General features: G+C 37.2%; 1 protein-coding gene across 7 annotated transcripts in view; it reads right to left on the minus strand.

The window, feature by feature from the left end:
• DYRK1A (dual specificity tyrosine phosphorylation regulated kinase 1A) overlaps positions 1 to 21,052 on the minus strand; it is a 143,522-nt gene that overhangs the window by 80,590 nt on the left and 41,880 nt on the right. For 3 of the 7 annotated variants that reach the window (XM_082394578.1, XM_082394571.1, XM_082394577.1), the window contains 2 exons: positions 11,428 to 11,513; positions 9,110 to 9,235 (listed from right to left, as the gene is read on the minus strand). The exons of 1 other annotated variant lie outside the window; for it this stretch is intronic. Coding sequence is in view for 3 of the 6 variants with exons in the window: in XM_082394582.1 (XP_082250708.1) it covers positions 11,428 to 11,437 (10 nt within the window). In the remaining 3 variants the exon portion in view is untranslated. The remainder of the gene's footprint in view (positions 1 to 9,109; positions 9,236 to 11,427; positions 11,514 to 21,052) is intronic. 3 more of the 7 variants (XM_082394582.1, XM_082394580.1, XM_082394581.1) reach the window with 1 other exon arrangement.

Here is a 21,052-nt window from a genome sequence, read left to right on the forward strand (position 1 = left end):
GATTTTAACATGTCAGTTAAGCATGGGCTAAAAAATACTGCTACTAGTAGGGGAAAAAAAGGTTGGTTGTAACCAGGAGGTTATAGAAAAGGCAAGCATTCAACAAATATTTTTTAGCTTTTATAACTTTATACAAAGCAGACCTAGGTTTCTATTAACAAGATAAATATTTACATTTTCAAGTGTCTGCTTTTTGAGTACTTGATCCCATGTATATTTTGTGGACAGTGTGTAAAAATGGAAGTAAACTTATTTGTGCGTCTCTCTAATCTCTAACATAGATCCATTTAATAATATGGACCTCTACACTTTTTAATAAGACTAGCGTTTAAAGGACACCCCAGGCCTCAACCAAACTAAAGAGGGACCAGTAAATAGTAGCCTGATGTCAAACGAAAAGGGAGAAAAAGCACTTAGAAGTGCAATCTTAAATTACACCTTTGGAGTAGCTGATCTACATTGTCAAAACCTTTAGCACTAACTTTTTACATCAGCTTTTTTAGTTTGGGTTTTCCTTTTTAAAGGATCTTACTGCTCAAAATAAACCAAAATTTATTCAAAAAGCCTTTTAAATAATGGCCAAGTCTATCCATTTTCTAAAACTACAAAAACCAAACTCCATCAAATTATTCCTACACTCAAAACAAATACTTCATTTCACTTGAATCTACAATTCAAATCCCTGTCGATAATATACATTCTTCACCACTCATATTTGCTTGTTTAAGAACACATGTTCCTTTTTAAAGCAGTAATTACTTCCACAGACTTTCTAGAAAAGCTAATACAGATAAGCTTATTGTATCTTATCAAAACCAAAGAGTAAATTATTTATGAAGCCCTTGGGAATCCCTGTAAAAGAGGATATACAATACACAAAATAAAAGGTCACCACCACCAACAGATTGTTAATGGGTTTATTCTCATTTGTTCAACAAATATTTGAGAATCGATTATGTTCCAGGCATTGACCTAGTCCCTCCATACAAAAACTTAGAGCTCCTGTATAAAATAATACTATGAATTAAATTAAAACACAAATATAAACTGCAAAATTATGGCAAGTAACAAAGCAGGAATATACTGCTTAAGAGTTGGGAGTCAAGCTCCTGGGTCTGCATCCAAGCTCCATCCCTGACTAGCTGTGTGACCTGGGGCAGGCTACCTAACTTCTGGCTGGGTTAATCATCATACCTATCTGAGAGTTATCATCAAGAAAAAATGAGTTAATAAATGTAAATCGTTTAGAATGGTTCCTGGCATATCATCAGAGTCAGTGAGGAACTCTTAGAAAATGAAATTTTAAAAAAAATACTCTAGAGAAATATCAGCAAAAAATATTAAAAGGAAATTCACAGAACATATACAAACATATTCAATCTCACTATATTCAAATAAATGCAAATTAAAATATTAAGTTACGTTTTGTCTATTAAATTGGCAAATATTTTTAAATACTCAGGATTCTAGAATGTGGTAAAATTCTGCTGTGTAGCTGGGAAAAGCATAAACTGTTCTTTAAAAGGACATTTGAAAATATGTATCTTAAAAATGAACATATCCTTGGGGCTTCCCTGGTGGTGCAGTGGTTAAGAATCCGCCTGCCGATGCAGGGGACACGGGTTTGAGCCCTGGTCTGGGAAGATCCCACATGCCGTGGGATGTTTCCCTCGGATGTAAGCCCTTGTGCCACAACTACTGAGCCTGCACTCTAGAGCCGGTGAGCCACAACTACTGAGCCTGCGTGCTGCAACTACTGAAGCCCGCATGCCTAGAGCCCGTGCTCCACAACAAGAGAAGCCACCGCAATGAGAAGCCCACGCACCGCAACGACGAGCAGCCTCTGCTCGCCGCAACTAGAGAAAGCCCACGCGCAGCAATGAACACCCAACACAGCCAAAAATAAACAAAATTTTTTTTGAAAAGTACATATCCTTTAACTCAATAAATGCAAGTTCTAGGAACTGGACCTAAGGCAATAAATCAAACATGAACACAAGGACTACCACAGTAACATTCACTTAAACATTATTATGAACTAATTAGCAACAATGGGGAATAGTTCACTGATTTGTAAAATACTACTCATTAAAAATGATGTTATAAAAGAATATTGATGGAGAAATGTTTAAATTTTAAAAGAAGACTAGAAAAAGTAAAATGTGACCCCATTTTGTTTCTTCAATACTGTTTGAAGGAGCCACATGCACATAAGGTATAACAGGCAAAAATATATAAACTAAAAAAATACAGGGGCTTCCCTGGTGGCGCAGTGGTTGAGAGTCTGCCTGCTAGTGCAGGGGACACGGGTTCGAGCCCTGGTCTGGGAGGATCCCACGTGCCGCGGAGCAACTGGGCCCGTGAGCCACAACTACTGAGCCTGCGCGTCTGGAGCCTGTGCCCCGCAGCGGGAGGGGCCGCGATAGTGAGAGGCCCGCGCACCGCGATGAAGAGTGGCCCCCGCTTGCCGCAACTAGAGAAAGCCCTCGCACGAACCGAAGACCCAACACAGCCAAAAATAAATAATAAATAAATAAATAAAGTAGCTATAAAAAAAAAAAAATGGAGAGTGTAAAGCAGATCCTAGAAAATTGAAAAAAAAAAAAAAAATACAGCGATATTCTGATTATTTGGATTACTGCTGATTTTTACTTTCTTCTTTCAGAAGTTCTATTTGAACTTGAATTATTTTTAATTAAAAATATACAAACTTGGGCTTCCCTGGTAGCGCAGTAGTTAAGAATCTGCCTGCCAATGCAGGGGACACAGGTTCGAGCCCCGGTCCGGGAACGTCCCACGTGCCACAGAGCAACTAAGCCCGCGTGCCACAACTACTGAAGCCGGTGCGCCTAGAGCCCGTGCTCCGCAACAAGAGAAGCCACCGCAATGAGAAGCCCACGCACCAAAACGAAGAGTGGCCCCTGCTTGCCGCAACCAGAGAAAAGCCCGCACGCAGCAATGAAGACCCAATGCAGCCAAAAATTAATTAATTAATTAATTAATTAAATATATATATACACACACACACACACACAAACTGGACTGTTGTGGTAATAGCTGCACAACTGTACAAATTCACTCAAAACTCAAACTTACTCCTAAGATGAATTTTATGATATGTAATTTGTGTCAGAGAATATTTACACACACAAATACACACATACTTTACTTCTATAAAAGGTGAGGGATAGGAAAAAAGTCCTTGCCCTCAAAGAGAGAAAAAAATTACATTTTGTGTTTTATTGAATGGGGAAGAGGGAAAACTAAAGTATTTCAGATCTCTTTCGACAATAAATTTTCGTTGTAACAAAATCTTTTTCTACTAGATTCATGTAAAAATGGATGTTAGATAATCATGTCAAGTATATCACTATGAAAAAACAAAATGTTATTAGCTTTTCAGGTAACTTGGTTCCCAGAAAAAACCTTTTACCCCTATTACATTTTTTTCCTATCTACCCTGCTCCTGCAAATAAATCCTTTCTGAATAATTCCAATAAGTAGGAAAAAGAATCAGCATTAATTCCAATGCCTAATAAATAAAACAGTCCTTCAACACAAATTTTAAATTATGTAAATGAGATGAATTTGAATTAACTGTAAGTCTGATAAAATTTGAGACATTAAATATGTAATTTGAGAAGACAGGCCAAATTCTCAAATAAAGAGGAAATTTAAGAAAATGCAAACCCTAAATATTCATAAATAGTATGGTAATAACAATTGAGAGGGGAGAGAATAATAATAATTAAAATAGAGCACACCTATCAGGCATGTGCTATGTATGTGCTCAGCACTACATTGTGAGGTTTTATTACCATTATTATGCCTCCTATTCCCCATATGAAGAAAGTGAGATTTGGAACTTTGTATTTTGTTCTCATGGTTACCCAAATCCCTTCTATTTTCCTTTCTTTTCACTATGTGTCTAGGGGTGAAGGAGTATGACCTACTGTTTCCCCTACTTAGAATACCACTGAAACTTAATTAGTAACTTTTCCCCTCTCCCTTCCCTCTTCTCCAATTTGAAGTAATATTCTTTTATTTCCCATTGGTAACAATGAAGCAATCAGAAACTTTATTCTACCTTTTTTGTTGTTGTTTGTACTGTATCTTCATTGCAGAGAATCTAGCCATTACATATTACACTCACTCATAAACATCCTTTAAGTTCCACAAGTACCTATTTAAAGCTCCCCTTATATCAATGTCCCTGCAATCTCTCTGGTTGCCAAAGTTTAGTCTCTGGTAGATTCCTTAAGAAGTGCTCAAAGAAAGAACAGCCTCCAAATTCATACTCACGTTCATAATATTTTCTCTGCTGTCTTTATACTTCAGTCAATTTAGCTAGATATAAAACTCGTGGCTCTTATCTCCTTTCCTTGTGAATATGAGACATTACTCCATTGCTTCCAGAATAAAGCATTGCTATCAAAATCAGATAATCTAATATTCTTCCTTTAAAAACTTGGGTCTTTACCTAGATACCCCGAAGAATTTTCTTTAAAGTCCAATAATGTTTAAAGAATATGTCTACATGTTGGTCGTTTCTGTATCGATTTATCCAAGTATACAACATACCCTTTTCAAATGTAGTGGCAACACTTTTTTTTTTTGTAATTTCAGGAAATTTACTTGAGTTATTATTATTAGAATTTATTAAGTTTCATTGCTTTGGTTCCTCTTCACAGACTCTTATTATTTGTGTGTTGAAACTTCTTTGCCTCTCTAGTAAATGTCACTTTCTCTAGAATGCTTCTTTATTTTTCTTTAATTCTTTTTTGTCAAAATTTTTTTTCTCCTATTTATCTTCTGTTTCTCCAAAGAAATTTTCTACTGTTTTTTCACTCTTGTGTACCTTCTAGTTTAGACTTCATTTTTTAAATGATTTTTTTCTTTTTTTTCTCTTTCCTTAGTTATCACCACATTTCTAAGATTTTCTTATTCAGATTTATGTTGCTCTTCCATATTTGTACCATTTCCTAAATTTCTCTGAGTTCATTTAGAAACATTAGATTATATTTTTCATTTGTTTCATTAACATTTCTTTCTAGTAGTATGCTTTCACTGTCTGCAGAAATATTATTCTCTCCTTATTCCTTTCTTCTTACAAAAGCTCTGTGGGGAATTTGACTGTGATCCTAGTCAGTTGCTCTATCTCATGTAAAATAAAAAACTTTTAGGAAACTGGAGTAGCTTTTCCGGTTTCAATAAGAGTCCTCTTCTGTTTTCATGAAGAGGAAATGAAGGACACTGAAATATAGTTTCATGAATGAGGTCTCCTGTACTTTCACCTTCCCCCTACTTTATATGTCCTTTTTTCCCTTTTCCCCACTGTCTTCATCCTCCTTAATTTGGATTCTATTACCAGTAGCGTCTCCTTAGTGCAGGACTTTGACCAGGAAGGGAACTTCAACTGGTAGGTTTTGAAAATTCACAGGTACCAGATGGATCTAACCCACAGAATTCACTGTGGGCCCCTGGTCTCCTGAGAACTCAAACACATCTCTTAATTTCAGCTTCTGTTCTCCAACTTGCTTGCCACACTTTCCAGGGACTTTTTGTTAGCTAGCCTGGGGTTCTCCTGTTCTCAGGTCCATCAGATTCCTGCTGCTCCCTTCTGCATCTTTCTGTACAAATGCTGACACCATGCAGGTCTTGTAGTTATTGGAGACTTGTCCCCACCTACTTCTATTAGGGTTTGTAGTGATACTGTTCACCTAGTCTTACAGAAAGTGTCCGTGAATTTTTGATTTTGTTGTGCTGGTTACTCTGTTTTTAGGGAAAACTGTGAAGATTCAAAACAACTATGCCCTGCTGTCATCTTCCCAGAACTCAAACATTGTTTTGGAGGTACATTTAGTAAGTCCCTAAAATCGAAAATAATGAATATGAATCTATTTGCTTTCACCTAGGTCTTGAATAAAGGCACTAGGGTCTAAGAAATTCAACTTTACAACATGGCTAACCTCAGGTTTCCCATCATCTTCTCTATAAATATCGTTATGTTCTCTTATGAGATACATATATGATGTAATCATTATTAATTGCTTTCAATTAGAAATCAGAAACTTAATAAAAATATGAAACATAAAAGGATAAGGAAATGGAAAATAATGCAGAACTCTTAAAACCATTTGAAGAAATTTATTAAAGGAGACATTCAGAGTAAGATATTTTTAGGCATTAGTAGCATGACAAAACGTGGTTTTTTTCTAAGTGTTCATTGAGCACTTTCTATGTCACAGGAACCCTGCGAGACACACACAGGAAACACAAACAGGATAAGCCACGGTCCTCTAACTTTGAGAATCAGACTAGCTGGGACCAAAAACTGGTAAGCAAACATGTGCAAATGCCATAAAAGCATTAAATACAACCATTTGCTAGAAAGAATCCTGGGAGGAGAATATTTACTCAACTATATTAGTTTTGTCACTTTATACATATCTGAAGCAATTGAACTTTTTCCTCCACTGAGTACACACTATCACTTTTATATTTTCTAAAACAGAAGATTCTTCTTTTTGCCAGCTGAATTAGAAACTTGTTTTTAATTATAATACTCAATGCTCACAAATGTATATTAAAAGACCAACATTCATCTAATGCTAGTGAGTATAAACTGGTACATATTACCAAACACCTTTCTGAAAGGCTGTATGAAGGGCCTTAAAATTTTCCAAGCCCTATGACCTAATACTTACGCTCCTAGGAATAAATTACAAGGAAATAATTTAACATACAACCAAACACTCATGCACAGATGTCAGTACTTTAAAATAAAGTGACAAGGAAAAGTTTAAAAAAAAAAGAAAATGTCTAATAAGAGAGAAACCTAACTTAACTAGGAAATGAGCATACAAAGAAATGGTTTCAACTCAGCATACTTTAAAATAAATTTCTAAAATAATTCACCGGCAAAAAGTTATAGTTCTGAATACTCTGAATTTGCTCCAAGTTCAAAGGAACAACAGATCACTATAGTTAGTAAGTTTTTGATGACACAGGGAAATGTTCACAATATAATGCTAGGCAATAAAAGAGAAAATATAAACAATATAAAAATAGATTCTACCCAAGCACACCAACCTGAACAGATATTCAGATGATCTTAATTAATCAAAAATGGCATTGCAAACAAAATACTAGAAGGGAAAGTGCCATAGTAGAACTCTGGGTATGTTTCCTTCCACTTACCTATATTCTTATCAATTTCCAAATTTTTTCATTGATGCTGTATTACTTGATAAATACAAGTATTTACCAATTTTTTCTTGGGAGAAAAAATTAAAATCTGAGAGCAAAAATAAATCCACTAGATTTACCATTCACCAAAACCCATCAATTCATTGAATCATTAAGCACAAAATCAGACCGCTCAGGGTTAAGAAATGAATGACAGCTAAAGGAGGGAAAACACTTAACAGAAAAAGACCAGATACGCAGGATCACATGAAGAACAAGTCCAAAAGGAGGAAAATGGGCAATACACTCCCAAATATCAAAATGTACATACCCTTTTATTTCCCCCAGTGCACCCTGTATATGAATGGAATTACAGAGTTGGTTTTATTTAAATATACAGATCTGATTTCTAATTGTTCCGTAATAGTATGCCATACTCCTGTGACCATTGAGGTATACAAACTTTGCCCTACAAAACTCACATTTTAATCTAAAATTAAAACTCTGCCACATCAAATGGTTTTAAGCACTTAAATTCATAGAAATATGGCTGACAATATGAACCAATGGCAGAATTTAAAATAAATTTCCGGGACTTCCCTGGTGGCGCAGTTGTTAAGAATCCGCCTGCCAATGCAGGGCACATGGGTTCGAGCCCTGGTCCGGGAAGATCCCACATGCTGCGGAGCAACTAAGCCCACAACTACTGAGACTGCACTCTACAGCTCACGAGTCACAGCTACTGAGCCCACGTGCCACAACTGCTGAAGCTCACGCACCTAGAGCCCGTGCTCTGCAACAAGAGAAGCCACCGCAATGAGAAGCCCACACGCTGCAACAAAGAGTAGCCCCCGCTCGCCGCAACTAGAGAAACCCCGCGCGCAGCAACAAAAACCCAACGCAGCCAAAAATAAATAAATAAAATTAATTTATATTAAAAAAAAGAATTGATTTTCAAAATAAATAAATTTCCAATGTTATTCATCCTCAAAGAGTTACAGTTCTGTATGTTCTAGAACTATTTCAAGTTTTAAAATGACTAGCCTATCACTATTGTTAAAAAACAATTTCAGTTGTTAAAGAAGCCCAACAAATAAAGAACAGTATCAACTGCTGTATCCAACAGCTTTTCCCATTAATGTTCCCTTGGATGTTAACAGGTATAAACAAGAAATAAAAGGAAGGTGAGGTCCTTTTATCAAATAAACTGGAAAAATGCAAACGCCTTTATGTTAATGTCCACAGTGATCTCTGAGGCAGTGCATTTTCCAAATTTAATCTCCTAAGTGATTTCTACATTCTAAATAAACAGAATTTGGTTATCGCTTAATTCAAAGCGGTAAAAAATAGCTCCTAGGTTCCCAAGATGACAGTGTGCTTGGGTAGAATGGTGTCACTCATCGCTAACAGGGATAAACAGGAGAGGAGGGAGTGTGTGCAGGAGAGACATCTAGGAGGCAGTTACATGAGTCTGGAACTCAGAGGAGAAGAGTGGGACACAAAGGTAGATTTTGACAACATCGGCATGAAGGTATCAGGTGAAGCCATTACTGCAAATGTTATTATCCAGAGAGTGCTTTCTGTTTTTACTCTAGATGGCTTGAATTCAACAGACAAGTGTTCAAAATTTATCATAAACATCCACTGCAAAATTTGTTATATACCTGCCCCCTCTTCCAATTGAAATGTGCTCCTATGTACTCCTTGATTCTAAGTACAGGGATCCTTATGAGCAGAACACTATTACAGTACCTGGTACAAAGCAAATGTTAGCCAAATAAAATGTTTAGTCATAAATGATTTTTTTCCAACAATCAAAAAATAATCTAATTTTACCTAATTTACATTCTAACTATATTTTAAAATATGCAAAAATACCCTCAAATTAAGTAAGTACAGGAACACCTATATACACACGTACCAGAGATATACTGAAGTTTAACTTTGGCTTGCTGTTCAGTAAAAATCGATTATTAAGCTGTGGCTTTTGAAAGACAGTCAGTCAAAGCATACTTCAATGTCCTTTCTAGCATCCCTGAACCTGCACCTAAAATGAAATGGTATGAGAGAGTAAGGTATCATCACAGCTAACCAACATAAAGTCAGGACCATGAATGCCTGGGGAAACAATATTCACTTTCAAGTAGGCAAAAGCATTCTAGAAATAACTTTCAATGAAAAAACTCCTTACAAGCTTTTATGTGTTAAAATTCTATCCGTTGAAGAATAAATGTGTGCATAGTAAAACCAGAGCAAACTTCATTAATTAATGATGATTGTGAAAGCTGTTAATTTTACATTCAAAAACAATTATTAACTTTCAAACTGTTGAAAGGGAAATACGCCAACAGCTAATATGTATATTAGAGAGAGTCAGATCTTTCTTCTTGAGTTTTTTCCTTTATAAGCCAGTAAATGTTGGTAATTTTTAAAGACTACGAGGCTGAGTAAGAGACTAGGTTATATCATAAATCTAGTATTTGTTATTTTTTTGTGTGTTCTAGCATTCATAAAATTAACTAGATAACCTTTATAAACTGGATTTACTCTTTAGATATTTCATTTCATCCATAAGCCTTTCAAGAAAAAGAGTTATTTAGAAACTCTTCATATCTTGTGAAGGTAAACTAGAAATAAAATAGCAACTTTGCCACCTCAAAATTTCTTAAGGGAACATCTCCAAAATCATTAATATTCATGGTTAAATCTATGAGATGCCCCCAAAATACTCTGTCCCTCTACTGACCTCCGGTGAAAGTGGGCATCTACCTGGTAGAGCCCATGTGCAGCATGTGCCCACAGAGCAATCCGGGAGCTGACGGTGCTGCGCAACTGTTCCTGCACCAAAAGGTCAAACTTATAAAATCTGACAACAAAATTTTCATAGAATTCTATAATTTTTTCTGTAAATATTCCTATTTACTCCTCTATGACACTGACATTCAGCCTCAGCGTCATGTTGCTTTTGTCAGCCACTCAGCCAGAATGTGTACATGGTGTACCTCTAATATGTACAGGCAAATATACATGTGCACCCCGGAGAGACAGATTACAGAGATAATTACTCAAACACCTTTTACTCAAAAAAGAATTATCATCAGATTCTTTGAGTCCCTCATGAATGTAAAATATGATTTGATCTATAATTAAATTTAATATATATTCAAGCACATTTCTTCATACAAAATGGCACACCTGAGACATTATTTTTTAAAATCCCAAGCTGAAGTCAAAAAATGGTAATTTTTTTCTTTTTAGAAAACAAAGATCACCTAAATAAAAAGCAATCACAAAAACCTTAACACCTTCACCAATAATGTAATTAAGCATCTATCCAAGATTTATGTGGTTACTTCTTTTCCAGTTAAAGATCACACTTTCAGTTTATAAATCAAATAAAACTATCTCTGACCAGGTCTGCAAATATAAGCCACTTGGTTCAACAAAATACCTCCTCATCGGCCTGATTTAAGAACATTCAAGTTTAAAAGTTAGTAACACTTCATCCATTAGCTACACTACATTTTCAAGAGCTCAAACACAGCCACAGATGGAACAGCCTCCATTTTTCCGTGTATAAGTTAAGATCACCTCAATTAATTATAAAGCAATCAAAAATATTCTTTCAAAAATGCCTTCTATACTGCTTCTCCTGTATAAATACAAATGACAAAAGGAGAAAAGGGAAGGAGAAAAGGAAGAAAGAAAGGAGAAAGAGAGGAATGAAGGAAGGGATGGAGAGGCAGGAAAGAAAAAACAAAATCCCAGACCATATTTTTTAAGGAATCATACATATGGGTATAATAATATCCTTAACTGAATTGTCAGAGACTTAAGACACACTACTAACATCTACTCCCTATGCCTTTAAAAGATTTGCTCTCTTCTAACAGGGATCTGGGGGAACATGCATTCAACCATAAAGGTGAATATTTTATTTATTTTTAACAGAAATACTTCAATTCTCGCCAAAGTATTAGCCAACACCCCTTTTGAAAAGGTCAAGTACTAGCAATCACTATGCTGTATTTGTATTAATACCACTATCTGTCACTGATTATCAAACTGATTCCCAAAGTCAAGTTTAATAAATGTTCCAACTATCTTTGCATTTATTGATCAAAATAATTCTCCCCACTAATGCTGTTTATCAGAAAGCTCCCGCATTCAAAATATACCACCAGTTCCCACATTCTCTCAGACAGCCACAGTTTTACTGTATTTCAAAACTTGAGTCACCTGTATGCATCGTCTTCTTTCAAGTCTCATATCATCCTGATGGGGTGGGGGAAGGGAGGGAAGAGTCCAGCAGCAAAACTATAACACTGTGTGAAGAAAAACAGATTATGATAAGAGATAAGGATGCAAGACAATTACCCCTAATTGAGGAACATCTAATGTAAATACAATCCCCAAAACATAGAAATAAAATTACTGCAAATTCATTTCCTCACATTTATTTAAGCTTACTTGAAAATAATTTTCATTAATGAAAATCAATTATATATAAAATATTTAATTATCAGGGAGAAAAACAGTTTTAAAATCTGACTACTACCAACAAAAATTTCACACATTTCTAGGGATGAAATAAACTGTCAATATTACACTATTCTATGTAATTTTATCTGAATAAAAAAATCTACATTTTGTAATCTACATCAATTCACAAATCAGTAAATGTGAATTCACTTTTCACCGTGGCTTACTATCAGAGGTAATGAAAGTTACTTTATAGGAACGATCACATGTCAATCTACCAATGTTACTGGTAAATTAAGTTCGGAGACGCTGCTGCTTACCAACTGTTCCCCTAAGCCCACAAGCCCTTTTTTGCTCTCCGAGTGGCTTCTCGTACTTATTGTAATTCTTTCACTTTACTTCCTACTTATTACTTCCACTGCTATTTTATGATTGGCCAGCAAATTCCATGACTGATGGGAAAGCAAAAGCAACCTTGTAGCTACTGTCAACTGAGAGCACTGATGACAGACAAGACAAAGACAAGCACAGGCTGAAACCTAACTTATAAATGAGTTTGGTCTAAAAATCTATTTTCCAAATTGTTGCTGTGGAACTAAGTATTATTCCTAATGAAACAATGTTGCTCATGTTGGCCAAGTGCCCAGACTAGCCAAAAGACATCTATTGAACCCAAAAGATATTACACCAGCCATGGGCACTAGGGACCCTGCAGAAGAAACATAGAAACTTAACCAATTCTAGATCCTCTCTTTATCCGGACAAATTCTGAAGTAGGTTGTTTTCCTTTGTTAGCACTCTCTCAACTCCTGATGCCTGTAATTTCCTAAATTTTACATTATGACATTCCAATCATCCTGCTAATAACAATGCTCTCCCCTAAGTATGTTCCTAAATTACCACCCAAAGCTCCTATTGCCTCAGTGTAGTTCATTTCAGGTATGTGATAGGAAGAAATCAACAGGGCTGAAATAATTCACTTTAATATTTGCAGTTTTCAACAAGGATGCTAGCTAGTTAGCCCAAATAAACCCCTAAATGGTAGAATTCTAACAGTGTTGCAAAATAATGTTAAAAACTACTGAGGTAGTTTGAGGAAAAACATTTTTATCCAAGTGGGTCATAATATGGATTTGACTCTATATTTATTGCCACCAAATATTTCTGCTTTTCACTTATTTCTGCTTCTACTTACTTTTGAACCCCAGAAGTTCTTTAAAAGCTCAAATTCTGTACTCCAAATAGGAGCAACTGAAAGAGCAGCTCAGGGAAGGGGTTTACATGTATGAATTACTTGTAAATTAGGAACTACCTGTGTCTGAAATCATTCCCTGGATTCCAGATTCCATTCCTGAAGAACCACTTTTCCAGCTTAGATGCTGCTGTGGTATCAAGGAAAACCCTAGGCATGTGACCAATTAGTGCCCAACTTGGGGGAAAGGGGATATGGACAGATAAATGGATGAACATTAAAGTAGTACATCAAAATAGTTTTATTTGCAAAAATAATATTTGAATCAAGATTCAAGATTTTTACTTCAAAGACATAGTTTTCTAATAATTTTTCCCTCATAAATGGTAAGTCTTTACAATTCTAGCATAAACTACGGTAAAGGAAAATGTGAATTTTTAAATCTCTTGCCATGAACTGCACATTTTCAAATCCTTCAGGCTCCTGACATTATATTCTTCACCTGTAAAATGTCACAATGCTACCTATACCCTGCCAACTTCAATGGTTTCAATAGGAAAAGATGAGTGGGCCAGTGGCACAATGGATAATGCACCTGACTCTGGATTATCAAAATGGTCTCACCCTAAAACTGACATCTTTTAGAAAAAAAATCAACCATTTAATCACACTCATTTGAAAAGCAGCCTTTAGCAAAGGGTAAAGAATTTCTGTAAGTTACAAAATCTGCTGCTGACATATGCAGCAACTAAACCATCATATACTGAGAAATGATAAACTCCTCAAGTCTTGATCTTGGATTACTTTAAATAAAGATTCTAGTGATTATTCCAATATATCCTTCAGGCTGGTCACTTTTCAAAAAATAGATGTGAGTTTTAATGACAATAAGTAGGTAACAGCTAACAACAAATGTACTTGGCCAATTATAGATACAATTTTCTATCTAAAGAAGCTTACAAATCCAGACAGTCACATTTTAATTTTTTCTGAGAAAATCCGACACTGAATTTTTTATCTTTTCCCCCACAAATGGAGCCATTCACAAATTATGGAGCAAAATTAGATGCCAACGAAAAGCATCTACTATCCTTACCACAGGAACCTCCCATAGTCCTCAAAATCTTTTACAGTATGTTTTAGCTCACACTTTGCCCAAGGCAATACAATGGTCTATGAACAATCTAGGAACCAAGCTTAAGTGGTTTTTGAAGCTCAACTTACAAACCAATTTTTAGTTGTCTGAAAATCACTGCATAAAATTAACCTACAGCACATCTGCAGGGATAACAGAATTTCAGCAAGCTGAGTTTACGTGCATGGTATGCTCAGGAAGGTATCAGACTCGGTCTCTTTGTGTCTGTCTCTCTTCCTCAAGAGGGGTGGGGGAGATGAGAGGAGGGGAGAGAGGGTGGGAGGATATCGAGACACCTAATCAAAAGCACTGTCATGCTGAGATTTATAAAATTACTACAAATCTGAAAAAAACTAGAGTGGCAAAACTATGATTGAAATGAATGCATTAGCATGATATGGCAAATCCAGATTAACTAGTTAATAAACTAAATGGCAGGTACTGATGTATTCTCTAATGACACAATGTTTTGTACTGAGGCAAAACTAAAAACTGTACCTAGTTTTGTTTTTTTTTTTTTAATAATTTCATTTATTTATTTTTGGCTGTGATGGGTCTTTGTTGCTGTGCGCGGGCTTTCTCTAGTTGCGGCGAGCAGGGGCTACTCTTCGTTGTGGTGCGCGGGCTTCTCGTTGCAGTGGCTTCTCTTGTTGTGGAGCCCGGGCTCTAGGCACGCGGGCTTCAGTAGTTATAGCACGCGGGCTCAGTAGTTGTGGCTTGCAGGCTCTAGAGCGCAGGCTCAGTATTTGTGGCGCCCGGGCTTAGTTGCTCCGCGGCATGTGGGATCTTCCCGGACCTGGGCTGGAACCCATGTCCCCTGCATTGGCTGGCGGTTTCTTAACAACTGCGCTAACAGGGAAGCCCTGTATCTAGTTCCAAAATAACTAAAGTAGTAGGGAAGTATTATAAGCAGCCGGTGAAAAAAATCAGTCTGATACAAGCTTCAGAAGATACTATTTTATTTCTGGTAGGTACTATTTTATTTCTCAAGCTGGGTACAAGTATACAGTTGTTTTTTTATGACCTTTCAATTTTACGTGTTATATCAATATATATTCTCATATATTCATATATTCAAAATTTTAAAAAATTTAACCCACATGAAAAAATAAAATATAATGCACAATGAGATTTAAAAGGACAATTCTGATAGTTCAGAAGATGCCAATTAAGAATAAGCTACAGGGCTTCCCTGGTGGCGCAGTGGTTGAGAATCTGCCTGCCAATGCAGGGGACACGGGTTTGAACCCTGGTCTGGGAAGATCCCACATGCCGCGGAGCAGCTAGGCCCGTGAGCCACAATCAGTTACTGAGCCTGCGCGTCTGGAGCCTGTGCTCCGCAACAAGAGAGGCCGCGATAGTAAGAGGCCCCGCGCACCGCGATGAAGAGTGGCCCCCACCTGCCACAACTAGAGAAAGCCCTCGCACAGAAACGAAGGCCCAACACAGCCATAAATAAATAAAATAAATAAAATAGTGTTAAAAAAAAAAAAAAGAATAAGCTACAAAAAAATAAAATAACAAGCTACAAAAATGAAAACAAAGTTGAGAGAGTGGCATGGACTTATATGTACTACCAAATGTAAAATAGATAGCTAGTGGGAAGCAGCCGCATAGTACAGGGAGGTCAGCTCCGTGCTTTGTGACCACCTAGAGGAGTGGGATAGGGAGCGTGGAGGGGAGACGCAAGAGGGAGGAGATACAGGGATATATGCATATGTATAGCTGATTCACTTTGTTATAAAGCAGAAACTAACACACCATTGTAAAGCAATTATACTCCAATGAAGATGTTAAAAAAAAAATGAAAATGAATTTTAAATACCTAAAATTTGATTCCATGGATCAAATTACAATGTGATTATCTTAAAATTATACTCTGTGACTAGCTTTCCTTATAAACTTCTGCTCACTTACACTAACAGAGCAAGGAAGTGATAGAAGAAAATGTCTTTTTTCCAAATAATAATTTTAGAAATAGATTTTCAAGAATTATAATAACCAAAGGAGTCATGGGGGAAATGTTTTGATACCTAACACACAAGGAAAATAAAAAATCTATAACTCTAATTCCCAATAAGATGATCAAATGGCATACACAGAAAAAAGTCCTTTCACTAACTGGGGGTTTCAAGAGAAATCCTAAAAACCAAGAACATTTATGATTTCCCCCAGGATCCCTAGGAAACCGTCACAGTCTTAAAAAAAAAAAAAAAAAAAAAGTAAAAAGGCAAAAAGCGTAAGATGATATCAAATCAAAATTATGAGTAAAACTGCAGGGAAAAAGACATTTGCTATACACCATCAGCTGAGACACTTCACAGACGTTGACACACACCCTACAAGTAGGCACTGTTATTTCATCAGTGGGGAAATCAAGGGTCAGAGAGATTAACCCGCCTGGCCTAAGGGCACAGCTTGAGAACTCTGGTCCCACACCAAAGTTCACTACTTTCCACCACTCCAAGATGCCTCTCATTAGGGATCACTGAAATGGTTATGAGAAAATTGCAAACCTGCAAGAATCTAGGTGACTTAGTCTGATTTTAGACTCACCACTCTTCTGCCTCAACCATACCAAACATAAAATAAAGCTCATAAGCAGTAAATTAATTTGTATAAAGTATTTCACTTTAGGGGAATGGAAAAGTAACTCTCCTGAAAAGTCAGTCTAGCAGAGAAATTCTGATTATAGCATGTAACAGTTTGTTATATATTCCTTTTACGAAAAACAAAAAACAAAAAAATTAAGGAGACAAGCTGAAAAGAGTGTAAAAACCAATAGCAGATAAGTTATTTTTGCACTAAAGCCTCAGGCAAGATAAAAAGAACATGAAGGACTGAAAACCTGGGTCTTGGAATATATGACTCCAATGGCACGTTGCAAGTGGAAGTAGCTGATACATGGGTTTAAGGGGAAGAAGGATGTGATTTCTCATGAAACTGTACATAAAGAACTAACACAACCCTGAGTGAGCACCAGAGAAAAGGTTCAAGAAGACAGAGCTGAGTTGATTAAATAAATATTGCCCCAATTTCTGCTACCTCAAGCACCAAGTTACCTGGCCTCTCCAGGACTATACCTGGGCTAAACTGAGACAAAATTAGGCACTGAGTATTCGTATATGGCAATAAATACAGGAAAACAGGAGGGAAATAACTCATAGGCATATTATCTGTTACAACGCATAACGCATTGACAAATATCTTTTTTAAGACTGGTGGGCAGAGACTGAAAAGTTTCTAGGAGTAAGCTATGACCAAAAAAAAGTACAGGTACCCTGCCACTAATTCAAAACATATAGGGACTTCCCTGGTGGCGCAGTGGTTAAGACTCCACCTGCCAATGCAGGGGACACGGGTTCGAGCCCTGGTCCGGGAAGATCCCACATGCCACGGAGCAACTAAGCCCGTGAGCCACAACTACTGAGCCTGCGCTCTAGAGCCCACGCGCCTAGAGCCCGTGCTCCGCAACAAGAGAAGCCACCGCAATGAGAAGCCCGCGCGCCACAATTAAGAGTAGCCCCCGCTCGCCATAACTAGAGAAAGCCCGCGCACAGCAATGAAGACCCAACACAACCAAGATAAATAAATAATTTATTTTTTTAAAAAACATATAAACTACCAGTGATACTTTATTTTGCTTGCCATCCTTTGTCTCCTTTAGTGAGTGTGAAAACAATGATTTTCACAGGTTTATTTCAACCTTCAAGTCTATCAACATATCTGCATGCATTCTCTTATACTCCAAGTTCCTCAAACATTAATATTCAGACCACAGCACTTTTCAGGAACCTAACTTCCACTACTGGAGAGTGACTACTACTATATAAAGTAGCTACTAGGAAATATCCCTTATCATAAGCAGACCTAAGTTCCAGAAGGCTCATTTCTAAGATTTGGTTGAAAGGCAACATTAAGTACCCTCTTAGTTATATGTGGAATTAAGCAGACTGAAAACACCAACTTGCCTCTAGCCCACCTCTCTCCTTTAAGGTTCACTGGACTCCACATTTCTGAGAGTCCAGTGAACTGAGCTTGATTTTGTTTCCCAGTTATTACTGCATATGAGGTATCTTATATTTAATGTACACATAAACATTTTCCTTTAATTCACTTAATTCCCATTACATAAGTTAAGTAGCACTATTACCCGTTTTACAGGTGAGGAAACTAAGACCCAGAGAAGTGAAGTCGCCCCAAGTCACACAGGACGAATTGTAGAGAGATAAGATTCAAATCCAACCAAACAGACTCCAAAGCCGCTGATCTCAGGCCCCACATTAAACTGAATTTGTCATTTCCCCACTCTTCTCTCTTGATCAAAAAAGAAGAGGAATGACCAGGCAGGACAGGAAGAAAATCCACTTCTCCTTCCTGTATTCTCAGTTTTGGTTAATGGGTATCACCACACCTCAATCTCCCAAACTAAAACCCTAATCATCTAGGACCTCTTTCCTATTGCTTACCCCACATCCAATCCACACAAATTCTTGTGTTGAGAAATTCCCTGGCGGTCCAGTGGTCAGAACTCGAAGCTTTCGCTGCCAGGGCCCAGGTTCGATCCCTGGTTGGGGAACTAAGATCCCACAAGCTTCGAGGCGTGGCCAAAAATGAAAAAACAGAAAAGTGAGCCATTCTAGGAAATGAATCAAACCTAAGGAGGAGGTCACAGGAACCTCCAGTTTGTAGCCATTCAGATGCCCAGGTAACAACCTGGGCTTGTGCTTGGTGTCAGAATTGGAGGGTCTTACAGGACTGAGCCCTTCACCAGGTAGATAGTGTGAGAATTGGGCTGAATTCTCAGACACCCTGATGCCATCTGAGAACTGCTTGGTGTGAAAAAGCCCCTCCCCCATGAAAAACATACACACACACACACACACACACACACACCCTCACATGTTGGAACTGGGTACAGGAACCCTTCGTAAATAGGAATTAAAAGCAAAGTAATATGAACAAAACAAATTTTTTCAATCTCTTCTGCTGATGTGCTTGCTTCATATCACCTACACATAATGTACTCAAACTTTCTATTACTCAAATCGACCCTGCTCATAAGAGGAATTAAAAAGGGGTGGCCCAATGACCTCTAGGTGCTTTGAGAATCAAACAAGGTTGAGATCCAGTGCTTAGTGTCATCCCCCGTTACATTTCCCTCCCTAACCTGAACATCTGGGGTGATCTCGTGCATGCATGTATTCCAGAAACAAAGCATATCTATCAGACAGAAGACACTTAGGAAGAGTATGTTCAATCAATAATAGTCTGCGACCCCTTCTCTTAACTAGTTTCTAAGAAATGCAATAAAAAACTACTCTGCTCACTCTTTCCTTTCTGATAGTACTGACTTTTCTAAATAGGATGGTCTAAAGTATTTATATATATGTGTTTCTAAAATATTTTATATATACACAATTTTATTTATAAAATATACATTATATATAATTAATTTACATAAGTACATGCACACATATACTTAGTTGATTATCTGTACTTTAATACATATAATTATATATAATTTTATGAACCACTGTTTTTTAATTATCCTCGAATTTCAAAAATACGGAAAAACAACAAGATCCAGAAATAATTTAAAAAACACACACTATTATTAACAGCTTACATTTTCTTCCAATAAGCTTATTACTAAGAGTAGTAAAATGAGTTTAGTTGTACTTATTTTCCCTGCTAGACTTTTGTGGAACTTAGAGAAATGCTACCTCTTAAAAAATTCTTAAAATGTGTGATCTTGTATTTCAGGGTACCAATCATCCTCCATGTCTCTTTCACCTTTGGCCCCAAACTCGGGTGTCACTCTCCAGTCCCATCGTCTGGCCCCTCCACTCATTTTTCTATACATCTTTCCCTCTAAAAGAAGCACTTCAAAGATTTACTCTGAACTAATAATTCCAGACTCTCTTCTCCACCCTGACCGCTCACTCAGTATCTAGTCCAACAGCTGCTGGATGCTGCGTGCAGTGCCACATTCCCACCTCAACTCACTATGCCTAAAAGGCGTCCTCATCCCTTCCTTACACAGCTCACACTGCCACCTCTACACGTGCCCCCGACACCACAACCATGCTAGAAACTGCTGACTTCTTTAGCTACTCTAAACGGTCTCACTAAATTCTATCGATTTTCAAAATGCCTCATGCCTTTCCATTCTCGTCCATGCCTACTGTTATCACCCTGGTCCATGTCCTTATATCAGTCCCTATTTCACACGTATTACAGATGCCTCCTAAACTAAGCATCTCCTAGGCCAGACAGTATGTCAGAAACAATACGGGAGGTTGCCAAAACTAGACTGCAGACTCCACCCCCAAAGATCCTGATTCAGGAAGCATGGAGAAGGACTCAAGAATCTGGCTGTTTTTTAAACAAGAACTTCCAGGTTACTCCTGAGCACAGCCGGATTTGGGAACCGTTTTACTTAAAGACAGCGCATCCCTTGTCCCTTTTCATCGCACCTTTAAGCTGCCACGCTTACATCCCTGAAGCACAGACTTTCAACCTGGATTTAACCCCCCTGTAACTTAGGAACATTAGATCAAATCTTATTGCCCTGAACTCAGAGCTCAGCATGGCATTCTATAAAATGCCACTTAACCTCCTGCATCAATGCTCAAAATCATTCCCCCTGCCTAAAACTTGCCCTTTCTTTACCTAAATCCTATCCACTCTTCAAGACCACCTTAATTCTCCCTCAACCAGCTTAAAGCCACGCCAATCTCTCCTCTGAACTTGCGTTTACTTACCGACCACTATATTTTAGTAATTATTTATGTTATATTCTTACTCAAGTGATAGTATCTACTGCTTGGTGAATCTCAATCTCATATTTCTACTATAGCCTAGTAGATGTTCAATAAGCACGTTAGAATGATAGAATAACAACATGGAAAATACTGTCTTACATAGAAAAAGTGGGCTATAAAGCAGTATGCAAATATATTCATTTTAAAAAGGAGAGAATAACTGTGTGCAGAAAAAAAAAAAAAAAGACAGGTTATACACAAAATGCAAATAGTAGTTATCTCCAGAGA

This window comes from Balaenoptera borealis (assembly GCF_965194805.1).
Source record: "Balaenoptera borealis genome assembly, chromosome: 5".
Classification (NCBI taxonomy): domain Eukaryota; kingdom Metazoa; phylum Chordata; class Mammalia; order Artiodactyla; family Balaenopteridae; genus Balaenoptera; species Balaenoptera borealis.